Raw genomic sequence first — 27,960 nt, 5'->3', positions numbered from 1 at the left:
ACCTCCTAGGCTGATCTTTAACCCTCAATCTAAAAAATCTGTCTTTAAACACCATGGCTAAGGCAAAGTGGCTTGTTGGCTCCCCCATCATCAGGGTGCATTTCAGGCCCCCTGCTTATTCTCTGAAATATTCATTTTTGGGTTTCTTATAATGAGCAGCTATGATTCTTTTCCTTGGCTTTCTTTTGCTTTAATGTCCTCTGCTGTGTTTCAGTCTGTGGGAATAAGGGCACGTTCAGACCAGTAGGTTATACTGATGAACAAGTAGAGATCGCACAGCTCACTGACTAATGAAAATCAATACGACTGTTCAGGGGACAACGCATCCATGTAAAAAAAAAATCGCAGCGTGCGCTATTCTCTTCCGTATATTGGATGAGACTCACCTATGCGCGTTTGCAAAAAAAAATCCTATACTGTACTAAACATCCATATTGCATCCGATTTTTTTCGAATACATTGCCATCATTAACTTAGGAAACAATTTGATCATGTACATTTTAAAGCGATGATGTATAAAATCGTTTGGCACACCGACGTAAAAAATGGGCACACACAGATGGCACACTGATGTAAAAAACGGGCACACACAGATGGCACACTGATGTAAAAAACGGGCACACACAGATGGCACACTGATGTAAAAAACGGGCACACACAGATGGCACACCGACGTAAAAAACGGGCACACACAGATGGCACACTGATGTAAAAAACGGGCACACACAGATGGCACACTGACGTAAAAAAAGGGCACACACAGATGGCACACACATGTAAAAAAAAGGGCACACACAGATGGCACACAGATGTAAAAAAACGGGCACACACATATGGCACACTGACGTAAAAAATGGACACACAAAGATGGCACACAGACGTAAAAAAAGGGCACACACAGATGGCACACTGACGTAAAAAATGGGCACACACCGATGGCACACAGATGTAAAAAAACAGGCACACACAGATGGCACACTGACATAAAAAACGGACACACAAAGATGGCACACAGACGTAAAAAACGGGCACACACAGATGGCACACTGACGTAAAAAAAAGGACAAACAAAGATGGCACACAGATGTGAAAAACGGGCACACACGAATGGAACACTGACCTAAAAAACGGACACACAAAGATGGCACACAGACGTAAAAAATGGCACACAGAGATGGCACACAGACGTAAAAAATAGGCACATACGGATGGCACACCAACATAAAAAATGGGCACACACAGATGGCACATCGACTTAAAAAATAGACACATATAGATGTCACACCAATGTAAATAATGGACATATACAGATTTCAAACAGAAATAAAAAATGGACACATACAGATGGCACTCCGACGGAAAAAATGGACACACACAGATAGAACACCAACGTAAAAAACAGGCACACACAGATGGCACACCGACATAAAAAAAATGGGCACACACAGATGGCACACCGATGTAAAAAATGGGCACACACAGATGGCACACAGATGTAAAATATGGCCCCACAGATGCATGCGGATGTCACAAGGACGTAAAAAGTGGACACATGGATGACAGTATGGATACCATGGATACCTAAGGTCCTGCAATGGCTGCATATGAGGAAAGAACCAGTGAATCAGAAAAACTATACTACATTTCTAATTGGAGGTATTTGCTAATATTACACCTACTACATATTGGGGTAGGCTCTTGGAGATGCAAACACCACTTTAATCACTTTGTAGGGAAAGATTTACCTAGCAAGATGACTGACATACTGTATTATCCAAGGACAGAATCACACTGCAGTCACACGAGGTGCAAAGACTGCCACAGATTACTGATGCGACGGTTAGTGGTCCGGGTCCTGTGAATTGATTTGCACCAACAAAGTATAAGGCTGTGTGCACACATTCAGTATTTGCAGCAGAAAAATCTGCCGCCAATACTGCTGACTGATGAAAAAGTTGTGAGAGCGTTGGCACACTGCAGACATCAAACTGCAAGGAAAAAATCAGGAATCAGGAATCTTTGCTGAGACAGTAAAATGATGTGTTTTTTTCCTCAAAAATGCACAGCAAAAGCTCAATGCGTGAACATACCCTTAGGCCATGTTCACACTAGCAGTATTTGGTCAGTATTTTACCTCAGTATTTGTAAGCCAAAACCAGGAGTGGGACAATCAGAGGAGAAGTATAATAGAAACATATGCACCACTTCTGCATTTATCACCCACTCCTGGTTTTGACTTACACATACTGAGGTAAAATACTGACCAAATACTGCTAGTGTGACTGTGGCCAATGTCACTCTATAAGAGCCTTAGGCCACGGTCAGTATTTGGTCAGTATTTTACCTCAGTACTTGTAAGCCAAAACCAGGAGTGGGACAATCAGAGGAAAAGTATAATAGAAACACATGCACCATTTCTGGATTTTTTCCTCACTCCTGAATTAAATTCCACTTTCACTCATTTCCAAAAGGCTTAAAAATAGAGATTTTCTCGGGTTCCAACTTATTCGGAAAAGCTATAGCGGTTACCGAATAAGCTACAGCGGGAACCCGGCTTCCTGGATCGCGGCGGCTAATCAGCTGATCGGCGCCGCAGCTGCACGTGACGCGGCTGTGTCACAGAACATGCAAGGAGAGCCCAACAAACAGACTCTCAAGTCTGTGAGAGCTAGAACAAGCCAAAAACGAGGCCAAAAGGAGGCTCTCATAGACTTGTACTGAAAAGTCACCTCCGCGCCGCTCCAGGAAACGCTGGAACTACCGACAGGTCATTTTTCGTCGAAGAATAATGAGAGGGACGCTGGAAAAGGATCAGGTGAGACAGTGGCGGAGGAATTAGATTAAGGCTATGTGCACACGTTCTGGATTTTTTTGCGGATTGTTAGCGTTTTTGCGCTACAAAAACGCTATAAATCCGCCAAAAATCCGCATACTTTAAGCATCCCATCATTTACCATTAATTCCGCAATTTTTGAGCACATGCAGCGCTATTTTCTGCGCAAAAAACGCTTTGCGGAAAAATAATGAGCACGTCCATTAATTTTGCGGAATTTGCGCGGATTTCCCACTGCCTAAGCATTGGGAAATGTTTGGGAAATTCCGCGCAAAAGTCGCGCTAATTCCGCGCTAATTCCGCATGCAGATTTCTAGCGGAATTCTGGCAGTAAATGTCCGGATTTTCTCCGGAATTTTCTGCTAGAATTCCTGAACGTGTGCACATAGCCTTAAAGCACCACTCCAAGGGCGCAGTAACAAAAAAATCACTGGAGTGGTGCTTCAATAAAGTTTTGTCAAAGCCAAATACCAGGAAGCATCAGGTACAAAGCAGCTTTATTTAAAGCCTGACACACCAACAAGAGACAAAAACCTCAGCATCAAAAATGGGATAAAAACGGGTGTAAAAAAAAAAAAAAAAAAAAAAATCAAGTAAGACAATTTAAATAATAAGTGCAGAAAATCTGCATCAAAAACGCGATTAAAACAGGTGTAAAAAACGCACACAAAAACGCAATAAAAAAAAACACAAGAAACACAATTTAAATAATAGGTGCAGAAAATCAAAAGCTCTACAAAAGTTCATTGCGGGAACGTAATAATAATAATAATAATAATAATAATAATAATAATAATTTTTATTTATATAGCGCCAACATATTCCGCAGCACTTTACAATTAAGACATAGCCGAAAGGTAAAATTTTCCTTTCATCTCAATGCGATAAAATAAAAAAAGTGTAAAACAAAAATCAGCTTTATGTGTGATTACAGGTATTTTTTTTTCTGGTGACTATTTCCATGTATAAATGTGGGGTTTACAAGCTGTTTTCACTTTTATTTATTTTTCTCGAGTTAAAATCAATGGAGAAAAAAAAATTCCATATTAAAAAACTAAAGAAAAGAAAAAAAGTTGAAAAGAAACGTAATTAAAAAAAAAAAAAAACCACGACATGGAAACAGGAATTTTCCATGATCTGGCAGGTGCAGTAAAGGAGACGTCAGGCCACCTCAGGTGGAGGAGGGACGTGAAGGACCTCATGGCTTTTCAGCCTCCTTCTATGATCTCTGCCATCACCACAATGGAGGGTAAGTCAGCTCTGCCTCCGTCTCCACCAAATTAGCTTCAGTCCTTCTGCAGATTCCCCGTCGGAGCGGCCGCTGCTGAGGCTGCTAGCACCACGGTCTCCATGGCGACAGCCTCCTCCCTCCCTTCTCCAGCATCTCCCTTACCCGAGATCCTAAAAGACAGAGGCGAGCGCCAATCGCCGTCCCCATCTCTGAAGACAGGCAGGCGGGACAATAGGAGGGTCTCCTATCCATCACATAGAAGGGGGCCCTTGCTACATACACAGCTGAAAAAAAATATATCAATCTCCGCTTCATGATATTTATCTGATCCGTTGTTTTTTTTTTTCCCCTCTGCGTGCGTGGATTGACGTGTCCGTACTGCCACCGCCGAGCCTATTCTTCCCGACAGCGTAGTGTTCCGAGAGCATCATCCTCGGCCACGTTGCATCCGTCTGGGCAGATTATTTTTTTTTTCTCCTTTTTTCTTCCATGTGTGCCTTTTTTTTCCCATCCTTCCGACATGCGGAGTTGTGTTTTGTGACATGAGACCTAGATCCCTCCGTTCTGCGATGCCGTCATACCGATGGGGAGGCAGGTAAGACGGGGGCAGCACAACGGCCATCTCTGGGTGCCAAGAGGATGATGATGGTGATGGTGATGATGATGATTTCAGGCAGGCACAATAGGGGCACTGACATAATTCATACAAAAAAAAAAAAATCCGCTGCATCGCGTCCTATACAGACCTGGGGGGTCTTGGTTCTGCAGGGGGCACAGACTTTTACGTCGGACCGGCGGTGTGCTTGCATGCTCTTCTGCATTCATGATGTGCATTGCATACTGTTTGTGCTTGTTTTTTTGTTGTTTTATTATATCTCGTGCTGTAGCAGAGTGTGATCTCTCCAAGACCACGGAATTTGTCCCCCTAAGATGCTGAGAGTGGACCCCCTCTTTATCCTGGTGGTTTCCATGTCGTATTTCAACCCAGAAAAGGCCTTGGCAGCCCCGGCAGAAAGCGGTGAGCTACCCACCCCCCTTTATCCTTTTGTCCTGCGCCTTTTCTATTGCATCCTATAGTGCTGCTATTTTACCTGCACTTTTTTCTGTGATTTTAGACATCTGCGAAGCCGTCACCCTTAATCGTTTTCTCCCCATTTTAGGCTCAGCCTCCCATTTATCTCATCTCCAGCCATTGATTTATTTCATTTATTCAGCCATTTTAACCCCCTTTAATCCCCCCCCCTTCCCTTATACTTATTCACTACGTCCGCCAATAGATTGCAGCCTCCATCGCGGCGGCGACTATCTTTTAACCCTTTCGACGCCAACCTGTCATTTTAAAACACGGGACGATCATTGCAAATCGATTCCCTTCCGTGGTGACGTAGTCAATTTAATGCAGGGTTTTAAACAGGGAGAAATAAATGCATAGTTATTATTATTTTTTTATAGTAATAAATAAAGTCATGATATCATAAATATAATAAACAATATATAATTGAATTTAATGTTAAATATAATAAAGAAATATATAATAATATAATAAATACAATATAATGTTAAATATAATAAATATTTAGTAATATATAATAGACAGTATATAATAATAGAATAAATAGAATATAATTAATATATAAATAATATATAATATATAATAATGTAATAAATATAATAATAATATATGATATAATATATAATGATATAATAAATAAATATAATAATAATATATGATAATATAATATAGAATGATATAATAAATCTAATATAATAAATACATAATATTATAATATATAATACATTATAAAAATAAATAAATGATATAATATATAATGATATAACACATATAATAAATAAACATATAATAAATAATATATAATGGTATAATAAAGTAAATTATGTAATAAATAACATATAATGATATAATAAAATAAATAATAGAATAATATTTAATAAATGCACAAAATATGTAGTATATGATAAATTAAATAAAAATAATTCAAAATGATATAATAATTGTAATAAATACATATATAATATATGATAATAATATATAATAAATGCAGTAATATATAAAAATATAATAAATTATTAATTAAATTTCCCATGATGTTTTCTCCAATATTAACCTAGCCTGATGCAAAATGAGATTAAAGGTCGGTTGCTTTTTGCTTGTGAAAAAAAAAAAATGTTCTCGTCGTCATTAAATCCCGGAGGCTCTGTCAAGTGTCTACCTCTAAGGCTCCCCACGGAATACACGGGTGTGATTGTGCTTGGTATAAGCAGAAAGTGATATCACTCCGTGGAGCGGTGGACAGCGCACAATACGTCGTAATGTACTACACAGCAGATAATGTATCCCTAGGCCCTACTCCTAGTGGTAGGAATCCTATACATCAGAGGTAAATATCCCCTGGAATGGAGAATGAGCATTTAATACATTAATGATAAATAATTGAATTTATATAATAATAATAATTTATATAGCGCCAACATATTCCGCAGCACTTTACATTGTATTACTGTATAATATATATTTCTATAGAAAATGTTGGATTCCAGAACAAGACACATCGGCCCTGGTTTAAAATCCCACATTACATCTATATATTATACCCATGGCCGCTGACACTTCAATAACCTATGGGCCACAAGCTCCTCGGCATGAGAAAATGGGGCTTTAGATAAGCGTCGTAGGTGGGTGCGGAAAGACGGGGTGCTGTTTCAACCCCTTGGAGTGTTTAAAAGTAGATCCGTCCCCAGATTTTCCTATCTAAGCTGCATAAATTATTACATTGATCTGTCAGACCTGAGGAGGCTGGTGCACTTACTTTGAAAATCCATGTCGGGCTGGCTGTAAAATCATTTATTTTTTTAAAGTATTGCTGCCTGATATCAAAATGAACATTTTAGATGACCCCCCTATTGCTGGATTATACAGTTACATACATTCTGACTTGGATCTTCATCGTAAGTACAGTAGCATCATCAGGTCTAAACATCTGTTTATTAATAAATGCCCATTGTATTGTAAGAACTCTACATAGATGACATTAATTTTGGGTCTAAAAACCTGCTGACCGGACATATATTAATACACAGACATTTAGACCTGATGGGAATGTTATGCTTACTATGAAGATCCATGGCACAACATCTAATGTATTAAGTCATCCACCGTCCACATCAGTGAAATGACATAAAGAAGAAGGTTGTTAGTGCAGTGCAGATCAATACAATGTTCTTTAGGGTTTTCTGAAATTCCATCCACATATACGACAATTTCATGAAGCCTAAAATTATTGATATGATCACAAATCAACTACAGTCTTGGATAAGTTGTGAATATTTAATATTGGAAACTAAAAGAAAAGTTAAAAGAGGTTAGAGGTCATTGACCACAAATATTCGGGTCCCCAATTTCGCACATAAAAAAGACAGAAGCTGTGCAATGTGTGTAATGTTTCTTGTCAGGCCCCACCCCCGAGGAGCCGACAGTGTAATTTCTCCATGTCACAGACAAACGTACAACGTCAGAATGTCATGAAAATCTCACAAAGGAAAAAAAATCATAATAACTCCATACAGATGAGACATCAAACAGTTGTTCTATACATAGCGGTCTGTCTCATGACTCATGCATCGAATACCTAGTGACTTCAGAGGGAGCAGTAAACGTCTTGCTTCATTTCTCGCAATTACTGCTTTACTGTAGTTTTGCAGAGGTCATCACCTTCATCTGTTATATTGACAGTAGTCCTTAGGAATTTAGAATCAGACACTAAGCAACCTATTGGTTACTCATAGTGACCAGACATAAATCTGCTTGGTTGAGCAGTTTTAAGCTGATCTGTGGAGGACCCCCACCCATCTGCTATTGATGAGCTATCTCTGAGACAGATCATCAATTATTAAATAAATTGGTTGTCCAGATTTGTGATGAAAGTCTGCAGTCACTCCATGTGACTGCAGACTTCTGAATTCTCACACTGCGCACTGTCAGGATTCTCCGGTGCTAAAAGTGGGCGGTCATGTGTCTGCAAGTATGCAATTTGCATATTACGGCCACATTTTGACTAGACATGCGCAGTGAATTGAGTGAGGCCAAGCACGGCTAGTGTGCACGTGACCACCTATATACAAATCTCATAATTGGGATCACATGACCAGCTGGACTCACCACCGGCACAGGAGAATCCTGAGTGCACACTGCCAGGATTCACAAGTCTGCAGTCACAATATACATACCAAACCTAGTCAACTCCATTCAGTCCCAGACAACCCCTCTACATTTTATATAGACCTTTTAAACTTTATTCATTTTTATCTACAGTTTCTTTTATACAATAACTATATTTTGCAGTGCTTTTCATAGATTTCCAGCAGTTCTCATCCCAAAGGGGATACACAAACTCAGAACAGTCAGTTTAGTGGAAGCTTATTACGCTTTTAGTATGTTCTTAGAGTGTGGGAGAAATACAGAAATTCACAAAAATTTTGAACATGCTCCGGTGCTAACTGAGTGACTTGCTCAAAAAATATGTTCGAGTCCCCGCGGCTGCATGTCTCACGGCTGTTCGACAGGAGCAACACATGCAGGGTAACATTTGCAGGACGTCTGTATGTTTGCCTGTGTTTTTTGTCTGGTGCTCTGGTTCCTTCCTTCATTCCAAAGATATACTGCAGATATAGAGTTCATTTTTGAAAAGGCGATCTTTGTGGAAGGTGCTACCAGCCGGGGCAGCATTTGGATACCATCACCAACCATAGTACCTCTTGACATTTACTGTCTGTGAACAGGCCGGCTAGTCATTGGTTCTATGTGTTTATTAACCCTTTCTGCATAACATTATATTAGCCTATATTGTTGTTTTAGTCTTTTAGCTATATATAAGATGTATATATATTTTGAAAATTCTGTGGCTGAATGAGATTAGTATTCAGCTGCAAGTAATACAAAAAGGTGTACTATATATTGTTAGGTGTGCCTGTAGACAAAGCATATACAGTGTATATATATATATCTTTTGAAACTGGTTTTCCAGAACTTAAAGGGAATCTGTCAGCAGGTTTTTCCTATGTAATCTGAGAGCTGCTGTCACAGATGTGTCAGAGGGTGCAGAGCGTTGCACTGCATCTGTCTGCAGAAGGTCTCAGTTGTTTGCATTGCAGACTAGTGGCCACCTCTCCTGGTGCTAAAGGCCACACCTGGTGTTTATAACTCCCAACTTCCTGTTGGGAGTTGAGAGTGATATTTCCTATTTGCACTTTTCTGTTGAGGCTTGGAGCTGTAGCAGTCTGCTAGCATCCTCTTGGAGGTTGGAGGGTGTCGGCGTTTCTCTCTGAGTCGACTCAAGCTAAGTGTCCCCCTTGTTTCATTTATCCTTGCTGTCTTTAGTGTTAGTGGGTTTGATTAGTGCTTATCCTGTCCTTAACGATGCAGGGCTTATCGCCAGGGTCACACAAGGATTAGGTATCCTGCTCGGCGACAGGTGCGGAACCTATATAGGGATGGTAGAATAGACAAGGCGATGTTAGTTCTGTCTAGGGGTCTTCACTCCCTACTTCCCTAGTGTTGGGTCTCACTTCCCCTTATCGCATTGTGTTGCACTTAGTCTTTCCTACACTGTGAGTGACAGCTGCATGATTTAGGGGCAGAGAGCCTAATTCCAGCTATGTGTCACTTACTCGACTGCTTGGTGCAGTTTTGATAAAATTCCTAATTTCTCTGCTGTAGATGTAACCAGAGCTGCCACTAGGAATTTTGGGGCTCCATACTGGCAAAATTTTCAGGACCCCTTGAGTCTCTGCCCAGGCTCCACCACTCAAACTGTCCACAGCCCCACTGCTATGTCTTGGAAAAACTCCACTTCTCACCAATCACACATTAACAGTTCCCATCACCAGATCACACATATAGCCAGCAGCTTTTGCTTTGGCTAAAAGATTTTTTAAGCAACCAAAACGACAATGTAGACTCTTTTGGCTGAGCTCTACTCTACTCTATCCTATTAATTATTTGTTAAATTGTTCAATACAATTTAGGTACCGTATATTTTTATTTATTTTTCAATTTTTAAAATGACCAATAATATCACATACAAGGGACAAATACCACCGCACCATGACCAGACACCATATTACCACCACATAGTGAACTATAATACCACATACAAGGAACAAATACCACCACACCATGTCCAGACCGCATATTACCACCACAGGAATCAAATCTTATCACATACAAGGGACAGATACCACCGCAGCATGTCCACACCACATATTACCACCACATAGTGACCAATAATACCACATACAAGGAACAAATACCGCCACACCATATCCAGACCACATATTACCACCACAGTGACCAAATAATATCACATACAAGGGACAAATACCACCGCACTATGTCCAGACCACATATTACCACCACATGGTGACCAATAATACCACATACAAGGAACAAATACCACCACACCATGACCAGACCACATATTACCATAACACAGTGACCAAATAGCACATACAAGGAACAAATACCGCCACACCATGGCTGGACAACATATTACCACCACATAGTGACTGAATACTACAATACTGATCATTAATAAAAAAACACAATACTAATATCAACATAAGTGCTGTTATACACAGGAGATCCTGCCCCATCTGTCACATGATCCTACTTCATCTGTCCCATGATCCTGCCCCATCTGTCCCATGATCCTTCCCCATCTGTCCCGTCATCCTGCCCCATCTATCCCATGATCCTGCCCCATCTGTCCCGTGATCCTGCCCCATCTGTCCCATGATCCTGCCCCATCTGCCCCATGATCCTGCCCTGTCTATCTCAATTGTATCCATCCTGCCCATGATCCTGCCACCTGTGTCTCCCATTCTGCCACCTGTCTCCCATCCTGCCACCGTATCTCCCATCCTGCCACCGTATCTCCAATCCTGCCGCAGTGTCTTCCATCCTGCCATTGTGTCTCCCATCCTGCCCCCTGTGTCTCCCAACCTGCCACCTGTACCTCCCATCCTGTCACCTGTGTCTCCAATCTTGTCCTTTGTCTCCCATCTTGCCACCTGTGTCTCCCATCTTTCCACCTGTGTCTCCATTCTGCCACCTGTGTCTCCATTCTGCCACCTGTGTCTCCCATCCTGCAACTTGCATCTCCCATCCTGCCACCTGTGTCTCCCATCCTGCCACCTGTGTCTCCCATCCTGCAACTTGCGTCTCCCATCCTGCCACCGTGTCTCCCATCCTGCCACCTGTCTCTCATCCTGCTACCATGTCTCCCATCCTGCCACTGTGTCTCCCATCCTGCCATCATGTCACCCTTCCTGCCACCGTGTCCCCCATCCTGCCATCGTGTCTCCCATCCTTTCCACCGTGTCTCCCATTCTGCCACCATGTCTCCCATCCTGCCACCGTGTCTCTCATCCTGCCACCTGTCTCTCTTCTTGCTACCATGTCTCCCATCCTGCCACTGTGTCTCCCATCCTGCCATCATGTCACCCTTCCTGCCACCGTGTCCCCCATCCTGCCATCGTGTCTCCCATCCTTTCCACCGTGTCTCCCATTCTGCCACCATGTCTCCCATCCTGCCCCGTGTCTCTGATTTTGCCACCGTGTCTCCCATCCTGCCACCTGACTCTCATCCTGCAACCTGTCTCTCATCCTGCCACCTGTCTCCCATCCTGCCACCTGTGTCTCCCATTCTGCCACCTGTGTCTCTCATCCTGCCACCTGTCTCTTATCCTGCAACCTGTGTCTCCCATCCTGCCACCTGTCTCCCATCCTGCCACCTATGTTTCCCATTCTGCCACCTGTGCCTCTCATCCTGCCACCTGTCTCCCATTCTGCCACCTGTGCCTCTCATCCTGCCACCTGTCTCCCATTCTGCCACTGTCTCCCATCCTGCCACCTGTCTCCCATCTTGCCACCGTGTCTCCCATCCTGCCACCTGACTCTCATCCTGCAACCTGTCTCTCATCCTGCCACCTGTCTCCCATCCTGCCACCTGTGTCTCCCATTCTGCCACCTGTGTCTCTCATCCTGCCACCTGTCTCTTATCCTGCAACCTGTGTCTCCCATCCTGCCACCTGTCTCCCATCCTGCCACCTATGTTTCCCATTCTGCCACCTGTGCCTCTCATCCTGCCACCTGTCTCCCATTCTGCCACCTGTGCCTCTCATCCTGCCACCTGTCTCCCATTCTGCCACTGTCTCCCATCCTGCCACCTGTCTCTCATCCTGCCACCTGTGTCTCTCATCCTGCCACAATGTCTCTCATCCTGCCATCGGTGTCTCTCATCCTGCCATCGGTGTCTCTCATCCTGCCACCGTGCGTGTCTCCCATCCTGCAACCTGTCTCTCATCCTGCCACCTGTGTCTCTCATCCTGCCACCTGTCTCCCATCTTGCCACCTGTGTCTCCCATCCTGCCACCTGTCTCTCATCCTACCACCTGTGTCTCTCATCCTGCCACAATGTCTCTCATCCTACCACCTGTGTCTCTCATCCTGCCACAATGTCTCTCATCCTGCCATCGGTGTCTCTCATCCTGCCATCGGTGTCTCTCATCCTGCCATCGGTGTCTCTCATCCTGCCACCGTGCGTGTCTCCCATGCTGCCACCTGTCTCCCATCCTGCCCCCGAGTCTCCCATTCTGCCCCCATACCGCTTTCAATAAAAATTAAAAAAAACTTTCTCCTTACCTGGCCACGCTCCTGCAACGATGATCCCTCCATGCAGTTCAAGCACACACTCACTGGCGAATGACAATGACATCATATGCCGTTGATGTGCGCGCTGACATCAGCTGCCAGCCTCCTATTGACTGGCGGTTTTTAACTATTGCCGTGCGGGCCCGGACTGCAATAGAGTTTAACTGAATCTGCGTCTTGGGCCGCTGTGGCCCGATTAGCAGTAGAGACGGGCCCAATGCTTGCCCCCCTCTGCCGACCGGGCCCCATACGCCAGTCAGAGCAGTAATGCCCTGATAGTGGCCTTGGATGTAACAGTGCTATAAATTCCGAGCTGTGTATAACTCCGCCCACACCACTGATTGGCAGATTCCTGCATTCACTGTCAGCAAGCTGCCAATCAGTGGTGGGGGTGTGGTTACACAGAATAGCTAGACTATATGGCACATGACAACTAGTCATGCCGTGAATATCGCACCCCCCCCGGAAGAAGTGAGCAGCGAAACGGCACCCGTCGGGTGTGAGGGAGGCACAGCCTGCTACAGGGACCTAAAGCACCATCCCCTACTCAGCACAGTTAGCTGCGCGGATCAAAACACCACTGTTTAGCCAGGTAATGAAATCATGTGTATGAGCATTGTATTACCAAACACTGAGATGCAGATGTAAGGATATGGTCACAAATTACAGGACCTATGTCAGTGCTTATATCATGCCGGTATAATATTGTTATACAAGCCTAGGATACTGCGTACCTACATAACCCAGCCCTTACATCTATAATAGCCTAGTGATATAGAGCACTCCTATGTCAAATACGACTTATTTATTTAATCTTTGCACTGATGAACCTCATCCACTAACTAGCACTTTATACTAACATACCGCACTTTCTATTACTTTACTAGTGGTATTTATTGTTGTGCATATTAGTATTTTTTTAGTGGTTGTCTCACCGGTTTACGTATACTTTTGGTCCCCTTATATCTTTATTGCTATTATATCGTGTGTCTCCTTCCCTTTTTGGAGGTTTATAGCCCAGTCTTTTTTAATAATTATCATAAAACACTTATTGTATTGAAACTACAGCACACAGCCTAAAAAGTGACACATCCCTGGAATCAGGCTCTCTGCCCTTAAATTATAGGAGTATAAGAAGCCTGTGAGGAACTGAGACGAAGGAGAAAGGATGGGAGCTGCTGTCTGCTGTATATAAATCAATGGGTAGGAGAGAGCTGACTAGGATGTTAGGAGTTAACTCTGCTCCTGAAATATACCTTCTGAGCATACTTGGCTAGGTAATGAAAACAAGCTAGACAAAATTTGTTGGTCTGTCACACAGCCGCGACACATCCAGCTGCGGAGCCGAACAGCTGATCAGCCGGAGTGATCCAGGAAGCCGGGGTCCCCTCTGCAGCTTATTCGGTAAATGTTATCGCTTACCGAATAAGCCCTGACCCGATCAAATTCGCTCATCTCTAATTACAAGTTCACAGACACCAAACATGTCTAGGTTCTTTTATTATTTTGAGTGGTAAAAAAAAATCCAAAATTTGTTAAAAAAAAAAATTAAAAAAAGACGCCATTTTCTGAGACCTGTAAGCGTCTCCATTTTTCATGATCTTGGGCTGGATGAGGGTTTATTTTTGCGTGCCGAGCTGATGTTTTTATTTATTGATACACCATTTTGGTGGAGATGCAATCTTTTGATTGTAACTAGTTAACAGCTGCAGTGGATCGCAATTCCACCCGCGGCTGTTGAGGGCACATGTCGGCTGTATCGATCAGCTGTCATGTGCCCAGAAAGGTGCAGGCTTGGCACCAGAGCCCGCACCAAACAGGGGGAGTCCGACATGGTCGTCCTATTGTGTCACATGTAGGAAAGGGTGTTAAAGGGAACATATCATCAGAAAATGACTTATTGTTTAAATCAAGTTTTTTTTTTTTATTTGCTGTTTTTTAATTTTCCATATCACCATCTATATAAATAACCCTTGCAGTTACATTTCCGGTTCTTCTTTTGATTGGCACAACATTGTGTGCGCGTGCAGGGCCAGGACAAAGTATTTTGGTGACCTAGGCAGATGAAACCAATGGCGCCCCTCCCCCCTTCCCAAATCAAAGGAATGGCTCAGAGAATAAGGTAATAGGACCCCTAATGCACATACAATCTTTCCCTCCGATGGGTTAAGTAGCAAACCCTGATGACCACGTCCTATAGAATTGTTATCTTTTTCCCACAAAAAATGTTATCAAAAGTAAAAAAAAAAAAAAGTTTTGTACTTTAGGGATGTGACTTTACAGAGAGCAATTTCAAAGATAGATACAGAATCGGTCAGTTTATTCTGACCATTTACACAATACAGGGGAAAAAATGGCGATATTCATCCCTGATGTCCTATATTTTAAATGAAATCATGGAAACTAATAAAGCGTAGCTATAATCGTGGCTGTTTGGTTTGAATTAAGGTACACAGCATTTGGCAAATACTCTAATTGAAAATAAACAGACCCCCATTATAAATAAAGGGATAGATCTGATGGTTTTTGTGTCCGTCATGCGACAAATACAGCTTGCAGAAAACTGATGGTAGTTCTGGTGATCTATTCTGGTTCTGGTGACATATTCATGTAGTGATGGTTGGTATGGTGCTGTATTCATGTAGTCAATTTATCACCAGAACCATTTTCCATACCTGAATATGAAGCCAAAATCATCGTCAGTACATAATTAGAAGACAAGAGCCATCGATAGTACATGAATACAGCACCATAAACATCATCAGTAAATAAGTACATCACCAGAACCACCATCATGACATGAATACATCACCAGATCCAGAATCAGTACATGAAAATATCTGCCTCTGTTCTTTAATGTATAGAAGAAAATAAATCATTATACTCACCAGGGTCGTACATAGAAGTTATGGTGCTCCTTAGAAGAAGTATAATGCACCCTCCATAGTCCTCCATATAGTATAATGCATCCCATTGTCCTCCAAAAAATACTGCACACACCATTGTCATCCATGTAGTATAATGCACAGCGTATAATCTTCCATAAAGTGTAATGCACAGCCCATAGTCATCCATAAAGTATAATGCACAGCCCATAGTCATCCATAAAGTATAATGCACAGCCCATACTCATCCATAAAGTAGAATGCACAGCCCATACTCATCCATAAAGTACAATGCACATACCATAGTTATCCATAAAGTATAATGCACATACCATAGTCATCAATAAAGTATAATGCACCACTCTAGTCATTCATATTATTATTACTTATTATTATAGCTCCATTCATTCCATGGCGCTTTACATATGAAAAAGGATTTACATAACAAAAATAAATACAATTATCTTGAACAAAACAAGTCACCAACTGGTCCATTTAGTATAATGCATCCCATAGTTTTCCATATAATAAAATTCACAGCTCATAGTCATCCATGTTGTATAATGCACAACACATAATCCTCAATAAAGTTTAATGCACTCCCCAAAAATTATAATGCACAGCCCATGGTCATCCATAAAGTACAATGCACAGCACATAGTCATCCATAAAGTATAATGCACAGCACATAGTCATGCTTAAAGTATAATGCACAGCCCATAGTCATCCTTAAAGTATAATGCACAGCCCATAGTCATCCTTAAAGTATAATGCACAGCCCATAGTCATCCTTAAAGTATAATGCACAGCCCATAGTCATCCTTAAAGTATAATGCACAGCCCATAGTCATCCATAAAGTATAATGCACAGCCCATAGTCATTCTTAAAGTATAATGCACAGCACATAGTCATTCTTAAAGTATAATGCACAGCACATAGTCATTCTTAAAGTATAATGCACAGCACATAGTTATACATAGTAGTATAATGCACCCCCATAGTCATTCTATAAAATATAATGCACCCCATAGTCATTCTATAAAATATAATGCACCCCATAGTCATTCTATAAAATATAATGCACCCCATAGTCATTCTATAAAATATCATGCACCCCATAGTCATTCTATAAAATATCATGCACCACATAGTCATTCTATAAAATATAATGCACCCCATAGTCATTCTATAAAATATCATGCACCACATAGTCAGTCATTCATAGTAGTACTGGAGTCCTGTAAATAGATTTTCCCATCTTAGTAGCAAATAAATAAAGATAACACAGGATGCACCATTCACAATAGGTGATGGTCACAGCTCACCTTTTCCAACCTGCATAATAAACCCTGGACAGATCTGTAAAACGTATCTCTAATTGATCAGGCGGGCTGGCTACCCCATATTCATGTACAGAAAGAACTAAAATAAAAAAGAACATAGAAACATTAGAAAAAAAAATAAGTTTCACCGTTTCATCTCATGGTTTTAATGATTAATTGCTAAGCACCTAATAAGGCTGCGTGCACACGACCGTATTTTCGGTCCGAGTGCAAAAAAACTGACCTCACATGGACAACACTCTCTCCAATGTTAGTCAATTGTGGTATCGCTGTAATTGTACTGGCCCGAAGAATAAAGCTGTCTTATCACGCTTACTACACAGTGCTGCACAGTACTACACTCAATGCATAAAAAACAATTCCTGAATTGCTGTTTTTTATTAATTCTGCCTCCCAAAAAATCAGAATAGAAAATGATGAAAAAATATTATGTGGCCGAAAATGGTACCAACAAAAATGTCAACTCGTCCACAAAAAAACAAGCCTTCACATGACTCTGTTGACAGAAATATAAAAAAAATTATAGCCCTTAAATATGGCGATGCAAAAACTTTGCTTCACAAAAAAGTGTGTGTGACAGCAGCCAAAGAGAAAAAAGTATATCAATCTTGTATCGCTGTAATCACACCGACCCAAGGAATAAATCCATCTAATCACTTACACGGCGTAAAAAAATAAATAAAACTAATTCTTCACCTGCTGTTGATTTGCTCATTCTGCCTATCAATGTTCGCAGTAAGGCTCAGCTCACATTTATCCTGCGCTCTTTTCTGAGCGCTTACATCGGAGTTTGTGTGTAAATCTCTGATATATGGAAGACTCCCAGTAATGAGGCAGATGGAGTTACTGTGGGCACTGTCTGGCCTATGATCAAGTGATGTCTGTCTTATTTAAGGGTGAATAAAAGTGTGGTTGACCACAGTTTTGTGCACATCTGAAAAAGGACAGCGCTCAACAGAGTACATCTATTTCTGCATTATAGTTATTGGATCCGTCGGGATTGTAATCTGAATCACGTCATTCAGAGATTTAGATGGAAACCCCGAAGAGCTTAGTGTAGAGCGCCTGATAAATGTGACCCTAAATGTTATGTAAAATATTCCCAATAAAAGATTCAACTCCACAAAAAAGTCCCCTCTCAGGTCCGTCGTCTGTCAATGGAAAGGAAATATAGGGGACTTCCATGTTACTGGTAGCACAAAGGCTATGGAAAAGCAAAATGGCTCATTGCTCCCACCAAAAAAATCCAGTGAATTTTGCGCTCCCAAATTCAAATCCACCTCTTCCTGCCTAAACCACAGTTATCATTCACATTTGGCAATTCTGTAGCGATGAGAGCACGCTTAATTTACAGGGTCCATGTCTTCAAAATCAAGCCCTGGGCACAATGTATGGGTATTATATTGTAGTGGGCACCACAATGTACTGGGCACTGCAATGTACGACCACTACAATGTACGGACACTACTATGACAGCTTTGCAATTTTCTCTCAGCAATATCTACTGCTGCTTTTTTCTGGAAACACCCATGGAGTCAAAATCGTCACTGCACCAGAGTGGTGTAATTTCAAAATGGGTCATGTGAGGGGGGATTCTGCTCTTCTGGCACTTAGAGGCTCTGTATGTGGAGTGACAAACTATTCTACCCCTTCCTTCCCGAGTCTCGCCGTGTGGCTAAGCAGTACTGTACTGCCACATATGGGGTGTTGCCACGTTCAGCAGAAATTTTGTGACAAATTTTGGTGCCAATTTTTACCCATTTTCCTGTGTGACAGTGTAAAATCTGGGGCTAAAACACATTTTTTTTAGGTAAAAATGCAATTATTTTTTCTTCATTGCCCAATGGTATAAGTTTCTGTAACACACCCGTGGTGTCAGTTTGATCACTGCAGCCCTACATCAATTTACTGAAAAGTGTAGTTTTTAAAATGGGCTCACTTATGGTTTTTTTTTCTGTGTCTCAGAAGTACTTTTTGACCACATATGAGGTATTGGCGTACTCAGGAGAAATTGTGTAACTTATTTAATGATCCATTTTCTCCTATTATCCCTTTTTGAAATTGAAAATTTGCGGCCAAAATAACATATTAGTGAAGAAATTGGTAACTTGCCATTGACTCAGCCCATTGTTATACAATTCTGTAAATGGCTTGAGGGAAAAAAAATACTCACTACACCTCTAGATGAATTTCTCAAGAGGTGTAGTTTCCAGAATGGGGTTACTTGTGGAGGGTTCTGCTGTTTTGGCATGTCAAGGCCATCAATAATCTGTTCCAGCCAAAATTGAGCTCCAGAATTCAATTGCTGCTTCTTCGCTTCTGAGCCTTGCTGTGTGCCAAACAGTAGTTTTCCACCACATATGGGGCATCGGCATATTCTGGACAAATTGCAGAACAATTTGTATGGTCCATTTTCTACTGTTATCCTAGTAAAAATGAAAAATTTGAAACCGAAGCAACATTTTTGGGGGAAAAATGTAATTTTTCATTTTCACGGCTTAACATTATAAACTTCTGTGAAGCGCCTATGCATTCAAGGTGTTCATTACACCTCTAGATAATTTGCTTGAGAGGTGTATTTTCCAAAATGGTGTCACTTGTCAGGAGTTTTCACTGTTTAGGCACAACAGGGGTTCTGCAAACGCGACATGGCATCCGCTATCTATTGCAGCCAATTTTGCGCTCAAAAAGTAAAATGGCGGTCCTACCTTTTCCAAGCCCTGCTGTGCACCCAAACAGTAGTTTTCCACAACATATGGGGTATCACCATAATCAGGAGAAATTGGTCAACAAATTACATCGTTCATTTTCTCCTGTTACCCTTGTGAAAATGATGCTGACCAGACTGGATGTGTTTTAAAGCTGAAGAGAGAGGCAGGCCAGAATCCCTCTCTGAGAAGAGTCTGTACAGGCCATGTTCAGAGAAATGCAAATATCAGTGGTTGCTATGGACAATAACTGCTATGTTTGACCGAGCTGGGACTAGCTCACCCATGTATGAGTAGCCAAGGTCTGTTCAGTTTAGTTAGTGCCTGGACAAGGTTAGGGATTTATGTTTATGACTTTGTTTTGGTGTTGTACAATTTGCAGAAAGCAATAAAAACTGCATATGTTTGGACAATAACTGCATTTCCCGTGTGAATGCTATATAATGCCTAATGCCCACCAGAGAAAGTAAATCCCTACAATTGGTGAATGTAATGTGGGTATAAAGTCCCAGAGAGCACAGGCAGTTGCAGTGTAACAATTGATTTTCCTGGGTAAAGGCAGCTACTGCATTGCGAACACAGTCTGATAGCATGGAGAAGCTTGTTAAGCAATTAGTCATGGTGCAGCAGTAGATGCAGGAGACCGAACAGGAATCTGACAAATTTCCTGATCCAGCAGTATCACCAGTAGCAGCAGGAGATAAAGCAGCAGCTTCAACAGCAGTTTCAGCCAACAGGAGTTACAGCGGGTTCAGCAGCAGCCTCAGCAGCAAATGGCTCTCCTGGCAGAAAGTATCTTGTCCAGGGAGACTGCCCTTTGCACCAGCCAAAGGAACAGTATCTGTCTGAGGCAAACAGTACGGGAAGTCTTGCAGAAATTGACTCTGGAAAACGACGTTGAGGTTTGAAAGAGTGGCAGACATGGAGAAACTGCTCCCAGAGCCATATCTTATTTGGGAACCACAGAAGGCATGCCTTATGGAGATGGAGCGTTCCACTGCCTAGACACAGGATTGTGTCGGCCTCCTCCACTACGCCACCAACGCTTGTGCCCTGCCTGCACGATAACTGAAACGGACGAGATTCCTTCATCCACTGGCAGCATACCATATGCCTAAGGAGGGTCTTCTCTATGAGAACTCACCAGAACACATTGGGTCCACTGTATGCGTACTTAACATAGCACTATATCTCTATGTGACCTTGAGGACATATCAGAACATACGGGACGAACAGTACCTGATATATTTTTGCTCACTATACCCACAGTCCAGCCACAAGATTTGTTCCGGCCGCAGGATACGGCTTTTGTGCGTGGGCACACGTTGTCTAGCGTCCTCGCTAGGTATACCTCCATACCATTTTTGTATGACTCAACACAAAGTAAAGGATCCTTCTTTATATACAACAGAGTTCTAACAGGCGGTTTTGTGAACAAGGCCACGGGTTGGCCGAAACGTCAATTCGCCTATTATCTCCTTTTTCACCAATTTAAATAAACTTTCCAATTAATGCATTTGAAAACCATACGAGTGCAGTGATTTTTTCTGACTTTAGGTTGCCCAGGGAGACCCCCAGAACGCAGATGACCAAGTGAGCCTGGTGGAAAAATACTTGGATGTGGAGAACTCCCTGAGCAGTCAAGGTAACCTGAGTTCATCTGTCAGGGATACCCAGAAGAAAAGGCCAAAGATCACTTCTGAGGGGCTCCCAAGGTCACAGGAGAGGTCAGAGCCAGGTTCAAGGTATACACCTCATTACATTGTCTGTTGGCTGTGTCGTGCTTTGGTCATATATCAGCCGTTTGTCCCTTGACTTTGAAGCCGATGGACTGCAGGGAGTGTAGGTCGGCAATGCTCTTACTTCTCCTACACTGCCTGCAGTACTGTTTCTCATCCTGGCCAGGGACCTCATGAATGTCAGCTGACTATGAACGGTGTCGAAGTGCTGGGAATTCTGGACTCAGGGAGTTTGACCCTTGCAAGAACCGCACTTCTGCATGTGCTACTTCCTAGGAAGGGGGTGTGGGTAACGTGTGTCCATGGAGATGCCAAGAACTATCCTATGGCCCGAGTGGATATACGCACAAACTGTAGTTCCATGTCCCTCCAAGTGGGAGTGGTCAAAAACTTGTTCTATGCAATTGTAATCGGACATGACTTTCTGTTGTTCTGGGACTTATGGGCTAAATCTGTAGCACTCAGTAGTCCAGTATGTCGCCAGGAGTCGGCTAAGGTAATAAGGTCACCTGATGCAAACAATGAATTTCCTTTCACTGTATTAGCTAGACAGGAGGATGAGATGAGAAAGAATCCCCCTAAAGCCAATATCTCTGACGTGGAGGGGTCCCAGGACAACTATGGGACTGCCCAGCTCAGAGACTAAAAGGAAAAAGGTACTCTGGAAAAAGTAAGTGTGTTAAATGGGGTTCCCCAGTGGAAGGGAGCTGATAATCGTTTTCTGCAATTGGCCAGACCTAATGATCTGTTTTGTTGAGGGACTAAAGTGAATGGACAGGAAAAAGTGCACCTCCCTAATGTTCAAAAGGGATAATCTAGGGGATATAATCGGTTGGCTCGAATGAGATAATTTAAGTATCGAGATCAGATACTTGTACTAGTGCCCACATTGGAGAACAAGTTCTTTACCCAGTGGCAAATACCCTATAAGATGGTGGAAAAGGTGGCAGAGATCAGCTATAAAGTACACCAACCAGACAAACGGAAGCCCTTTCCCATATATTATGGCAACCTGCTAAAATCCTGTAAGGACAGGAACCCGCTAGAAACCCCTTGCTTGTTAGCCCAGTTAGGAGCCAATGTTACGGCTGTCAAAGTAGCAGGAAATTTGTCACCTTCCCAAAGACTACACAACTGGGAATTCGTACCCAAAAACAGAGACAGGTTCTTGGAGTTAGTAGATCACATGATGACATACTATCATCAAGCATGAGCCTCCCGCTTGGGTGAATTTAGGAGGCAGTCCCAGACTGGCCATGCCCCCTTGTGAAGTAAGTTTTGGAAAAGTGGCCCCCTGTAGACAGTGGGTTGGCAGATGGTGTGCAGGGCCCCAGGGTCCTGGTCGTTGCAGTAATATCATTCTCCTCTAGGGGGAGTGATGTTACGTTTGGAGGCAATAAAGGAGATCTCTTTGTCAAGTACCACAAACATACAACACATTTCATACTCCAGTCCACCAGGGAGAGCTATGCTCCTATTTATTAGGGCACTCTTTACAATTAGGTAAAACTGGTTGTCTGGAGAGGAAGTTAGGCAGATTCTATCTGAGCTTTGCTCAGGCAGTTGCTATCTAAGCTTCGCTTAGGTAGTTGGTGACAGGGGTGGGAGCCTGTCAGAGGCCTAGACGGAAGGTCACGGAGCTGCGCCTGCCTCACGTGCGGCAGTTCCTAAGAAAGGACACGAACAGAGAACTGTATTGTAGAAAGTGAGAAAGAAGTCATAGCAAAAGGAGTGGAAACCAGAAGGAGTTCTTCCCTGCACAGGCTGCCTCCTTCTGAGGTGCAGGATCCCGGTAGCCGGAACACCGAGGGAGCAACAGTCCTTTATGCCTTGCTCCAGAGACCAGCAGGACAGCTAATTGCAAGTTACTGATCCGCCCCACACCCAGGAGGCAAGGTGGCACCCACGAGAGGCCGGGGCATGATAGAGTCCCTATAAAAAGCCTCACGCCACCGGTCATACTGGTTGTCCTATCCATCTGGGGGACAGAGAGAGACATAACATCTAGAACATATACAACAGTTGTGAGGACCTTATGAGAGGCTCAGCAATAAGGCACTACAACACCCAGGCGCTAGAGGAAGGCTACTGATTTCCACCTAGATAAGGGGACTCTGGATTTGCCTCCAAACCGGCCGGACTCTGCCAGCCCTGTGATCTGTGCTGTGGACTGTGGATGCTGAAGTCTTCAGTAAAAAGGTAAAGAGACTGCAACCTTGTGTCCTCGTTCTTCACTGCGCCTCCCATCATCCACCATCTACACACTGGGAAGCCCTGGGGACATATTTCACCTGTGGGAAGGTATACCATCTAGCTGCCATAAAATCACCCCAGTGAACCCCTAAGCAGTGTCGGTCACCCTGACCGAATACCACAGGTGGCGTCACGAACATTTCCCCTTTAAAGACCTTTCCCTTTTACAACGGACCTCCCGAGGGCCACGGACCGGGTCAGCCACCATGACATCCCCCTTGAGAACCGAAGGACCCGGTACCGAGTACCCCTAACCTTTGGGGGCGATCCAGGTGCACAGCCCTTTTCTTTGGGCAGAGAGGTAGGGTATGTAGCAGTGTCAGGTAGGCTAGGGTTAAATCCTAGTTCTGCAGGCTTTGATTAGAACACCTGGCTGGCTCTACATATAAATAGGCTAGGGAAGCTGACCCGACTGGATGTGTCTTTGAGTTGAAAAGAGACAAGCCTGAATCCCTCTCTGAGAAAAGTCTGCACAGGCCATGTGCAGAGAACCGCAAGTGTCAGTGGTTGCTATGGACAATAACTTTTTTGTTTGACTGAGCTCGGGCTAGCTCAGCCGTGTTTGAGTAGCCAGGGTCTTTTCTGCTTAGTTAGTGCCTGGACAAGGCACAAGGCTAAGGATTTATGTTTTTGAGTTTATTTTGGTGTTGTTCAACCCGTGGAAAGCAATAACAAAAACTGCATGTGTTTGGATCAAAACTGATTTCTCTGACAAGATGTATCACAAAGCTTCTTATTTTCATATGTTCTCTATTAACTTGTGAATAAAATGCTATTTTTTAATGGTTTTATATCTTTCTTTGGATGGGAGATGAATAAGTTTAGATGCAGTGATCCCATTTTTTATTACCGTGGTGGAACCTCTATATAGTTGTATATTTGTTGACAGCTTTGCCACTCATCTTTAAGAAGGTTCATATGATTTGCTGCAAATTGCACTGAAACACATTTTATGAATTTATTTATTATACTAGATTATATAACGCCAATAATTTCTGCACCACTTTGATGGGAATCTGTTATCACATTTGACCTATCTAAAGTATTAATGTGGGCACAGAGGTTAGAAACTACTGAAAAAAGTCCTACCTGTATGTCTCATATCAGATGCCTTGCTGTTGTGGCTAAATTAGCTTTTGTCACTTTATATAAATAATCTCTTGCAAGATTTGGGGAAGACGTTGCCCTGGAGATACCTCTGCCTCCGTAATTCAGCATCCTATGTATCGCCTCACATTAGCTTCACTCTGTCCCGGTGAAGTCGGAAATCTGGCGCCTGCTCATTCCATTTTCTGTCTTTCCTTCTCAGTCTTCCGCCCTTCTATGGACACAGGCTTCACTGATATTTGTGTAGTTCAAGGTTTCTGCGTGCTAGAGAAGACTGGAAGTGGAAGTATCAGGGACTCACCGGAACCTGCGCAGAAGGAACATGAAGCCTATTCCCCTAAAATGATAGAATACCAAGGTGGAACGATGGAAGGCACAGGCGTGAGATTTTCTGACGTCACAGTGATAGAGAGTGGGAGGCGATGCATATGATAATGAAGTGAGGAGGCAGAGTTATCTTCCAGGCAGCGTCCTACCCATAGCCTGGAAGAGGTCATTTACATAAAGTGATAAAAGATGATTCATCCACAAAATAAAAAAACTGAGCTGGACTATAAGCTGGCATATGTATAAAGTGTAAGAGCCCGTTCACAGTGTGGCCATTTCATATACAAAACCCAAGAAAAGAAACACTTAGACATACAAGGTTTTCGCCAGATTTCTTGTGAAAAAAGCTTTGAAAAGTTGCACATTTTTGACGCATCGTGAGGATGCGCAGAAAAAGTGACTTCCGGTGTTTTCACACCATTCTCAAAGTGGGCGGTAATGGGGTTGGACGTGGGCAGGGCAATCGCCGCTCATCAAATTCATGACGACCGGTGGCATTTGCTACGTCACAAATCTTTCTCCAGTAGAGGCCGGGGTAAGATTTGTGGTGAGGTGAGGTGCACATAGCAGCGGACGCCACTATGGGCCTCACCTGATTCATTAAAGAAGGTTGTGTCTCTTAATGAATTAGAAGCGTCCACTCCAACATGCCCCCTTATCGACAGAATCGCCAGTCTTGATGAATAGGGCCAATAAGCCTACAAAAACAGAAAAATGTAAGCGTCAAGGAAACACCATAGTAAAAAAAGTTGTGATTCCTTTATTAGTAAATTATTAAAATCTCATCCATTAAAAAACCACCCAAGAAAACAGACATAGACCTAAAAATTGATGGGTAGCACCGGACTAGACCAAATGCTTGCAGATATCATAGGAAGCTTCTTTAGAAAAAAATAGCCTCCATTCCAATTTTGAGCTTAATAATAGTTCCCCATCTTTTTTAAATATGACTAGCGTCACTTTATGTAATAATAACTAGTCTGGACTTTTTCAACGGATCCCTCTGATCATGAGCGTGATTTGTTTCTAACACATTATGCTATATGTTAGTGATAAATTTGTCTGTTTCGCTGTTTTTTATGACATTTTCAAATTTGAAATGCTTATATCTTTAAACCAGATGTCATAAGCAGTTAAAAAATAAAGTTTCCTATATGTCTACTCTACGTCATTTTTCAAACATCCTTTTATTTAGTTAGGATGCTAGAAAGGTTAAAATTTTAGCAGCAATTTTTCATTTTTTTACAGGAAATGTACAAATTCTATTTTCTGTAACCCTAATCAGTTTTGAAATAACTTTGAAGGGTTTATATATTCTAATCGCCCCCCATAAGTGATACTATTTTAAAAATTGTGATCCCCGTCACGTGATCGCAGGTCACCGGTGTGTTGGCATGACAACCTGAGGTCGCCTGGAGACCTCCATTGTTGTAAGTGCCGGCTTGCTGTGAGCGCCACCTGGTGGGCGGCGCTCATAGCAAGTGAGCAATTCTGCTATATAGAGGCGACCTGAACATCGACTCTATGTAGCAGAGCCAATCAGGTTGTTGCAGCTTCTAGACACCTATGGAGACTATTGAAGAATGCCAAAAGTAAAAAAAAGATGTTTTTAAAAATATTAAAAAATTAAAAATATATATATATATAAAAGTTCAAATATACTCCCCTTTCACTCCATTCAAAATAAATCAATAAAAATAAAATCAAACCTCCACATATTTGGTATCACAGCGTTCAGAATCACCTGATCTATCAAAAAAAAAAAGGATTAACCTGATCGCTAAATGGAGTAGCGAGAAAAAAAGGTCAAATAGCCAGAATTACATTTTTTGGTTGCCGTGACATTGCATTAAAATGCAATAACGGGCGATCAAAAGATCGAATTTGCACCAAAATGGTATTAATAAAAACCCCAGCTCGGCACCCAAAAAATAAGCCCTCATCTGACCCCAGATCACGAAAAAATGAAGATGCTATGGGTATCGGAAAATGGAGCAATTTTTTTTAACAAATTTTGGAATTTTTTTTCACCAATTTGATAAAAAAGAACCTCGTAATGACCTGGAGAATCATAATGGCAGGTCAGTTTTAGCATTCAGGGAACCTAGTAAAAAAGCCAAACAAAAAAACCAGTGTGGGATTGCACTTATTTTGGGCAATTTCACCGCATTTGGAATTTTTTTAAACCATTTTCTAGTAAATGACATGTTAAAACCGGTGGCGTCGTTCAAAAGTACAACTCGTCCCGCAAAAAAACAAGCCTTCATATGGCCATATTGACGGAGGAATAAAAAAGTTATGGCTCTGAGAAGAAGGGGGCAAAAAACAAAAAAACGCAAAACCAAAAAAAAGCTTCAGGTGTTAAGGGGTCAATCCGTCTGTCATTTACTATTTACAATTATCCTAGTGATCATCATTAATAGAGATTTACTAAAAAACCTCCATTAAATGATTTTAGAATAAATAATTTGACGTCTTATTTCCGTCACTGTACTCAGACAGCACGGTGAAAAGATGGAAACCTCGGGCTTCAGAACAAGCGATGCAAGGACAGGAGACATTTTGGGTAGTATCTTTATGTGCAGTGGCTTGCAAGTGCCAGTTGTCCTGCCAGCCTGGCTCATCGCCATACATAGGATATAAATTACTTGTATATTATTTAGGAGGACAAATACTTCTCGTGTGCCCACAATGCTCTCAGGAGAGAGGATGTAATATAGTATTTTCTCCGCTAATAGCTCAGCTTGGCTTTCAAGTCAAATTTAGCACTGCGGCAGGAACCCTCCGGGCCCGGCTGAAAGCTCC

At 42.3% G+C, this 27,960-nt stretch overlaps 1 protein-coding gene across 6 annotated transcripts in view; it reads left to right on the top strand.

The window, feature by feature from the left end:
- Positions 1 to 4,269: 4,269 nt before the first annotated feature.
- LMTK3 (lemur tyrosine kinase 3) overlaps positions 4,270 to 27,960 on the top strand; it is a 94,723-nt gene continuing 71,032 nt past the window's right edge. For 3 of the 6 annotated variants that reach the window (XM_069742693.1, XM_069742695.1, XM_069742697.1), the window contains exons 1-2: positions 4,270 to 4,659; positions 4,952 to 5,082. In XM_069742693.1, coding sequence (XP_069598794.1) covers positions 4,995 to 5,082 — 88 coding nt within the window. In that variant the 5' untranslated portion in view covers positions 4,270 to 4,659; positions 4,952 to 4,994. Of the gene's footprint in view, positions 4,660 to 4,931; positions 5,083 to 27,960 lie in introns of those variants that run through there. The other 3 variants (XM_069742696.1, XM_069742698.1, XM_069742694.1) reach the window with 2 other exon arrangements.

This window comes from Ranitomeya imitator, chromosome 10, assembly GCF_032444005.1.
Source record: "Ranitomeya imitator isolate aRanImi1 chromosome 10, aRanImi1.pri, whole genome shotgun sequence".
Taxonomy (NCBI): Eukaryota; Metazoa; Chordata; class Amphibia; order Anura; family Dendrobatidae; genus Ranitomeya; species Ranitomeya imitator.
The sequence above is the reverse complement of the archived record's forward strand: the minus strand, read 5'-3'. Positions and strand labels throughout refer to the sequence as shown.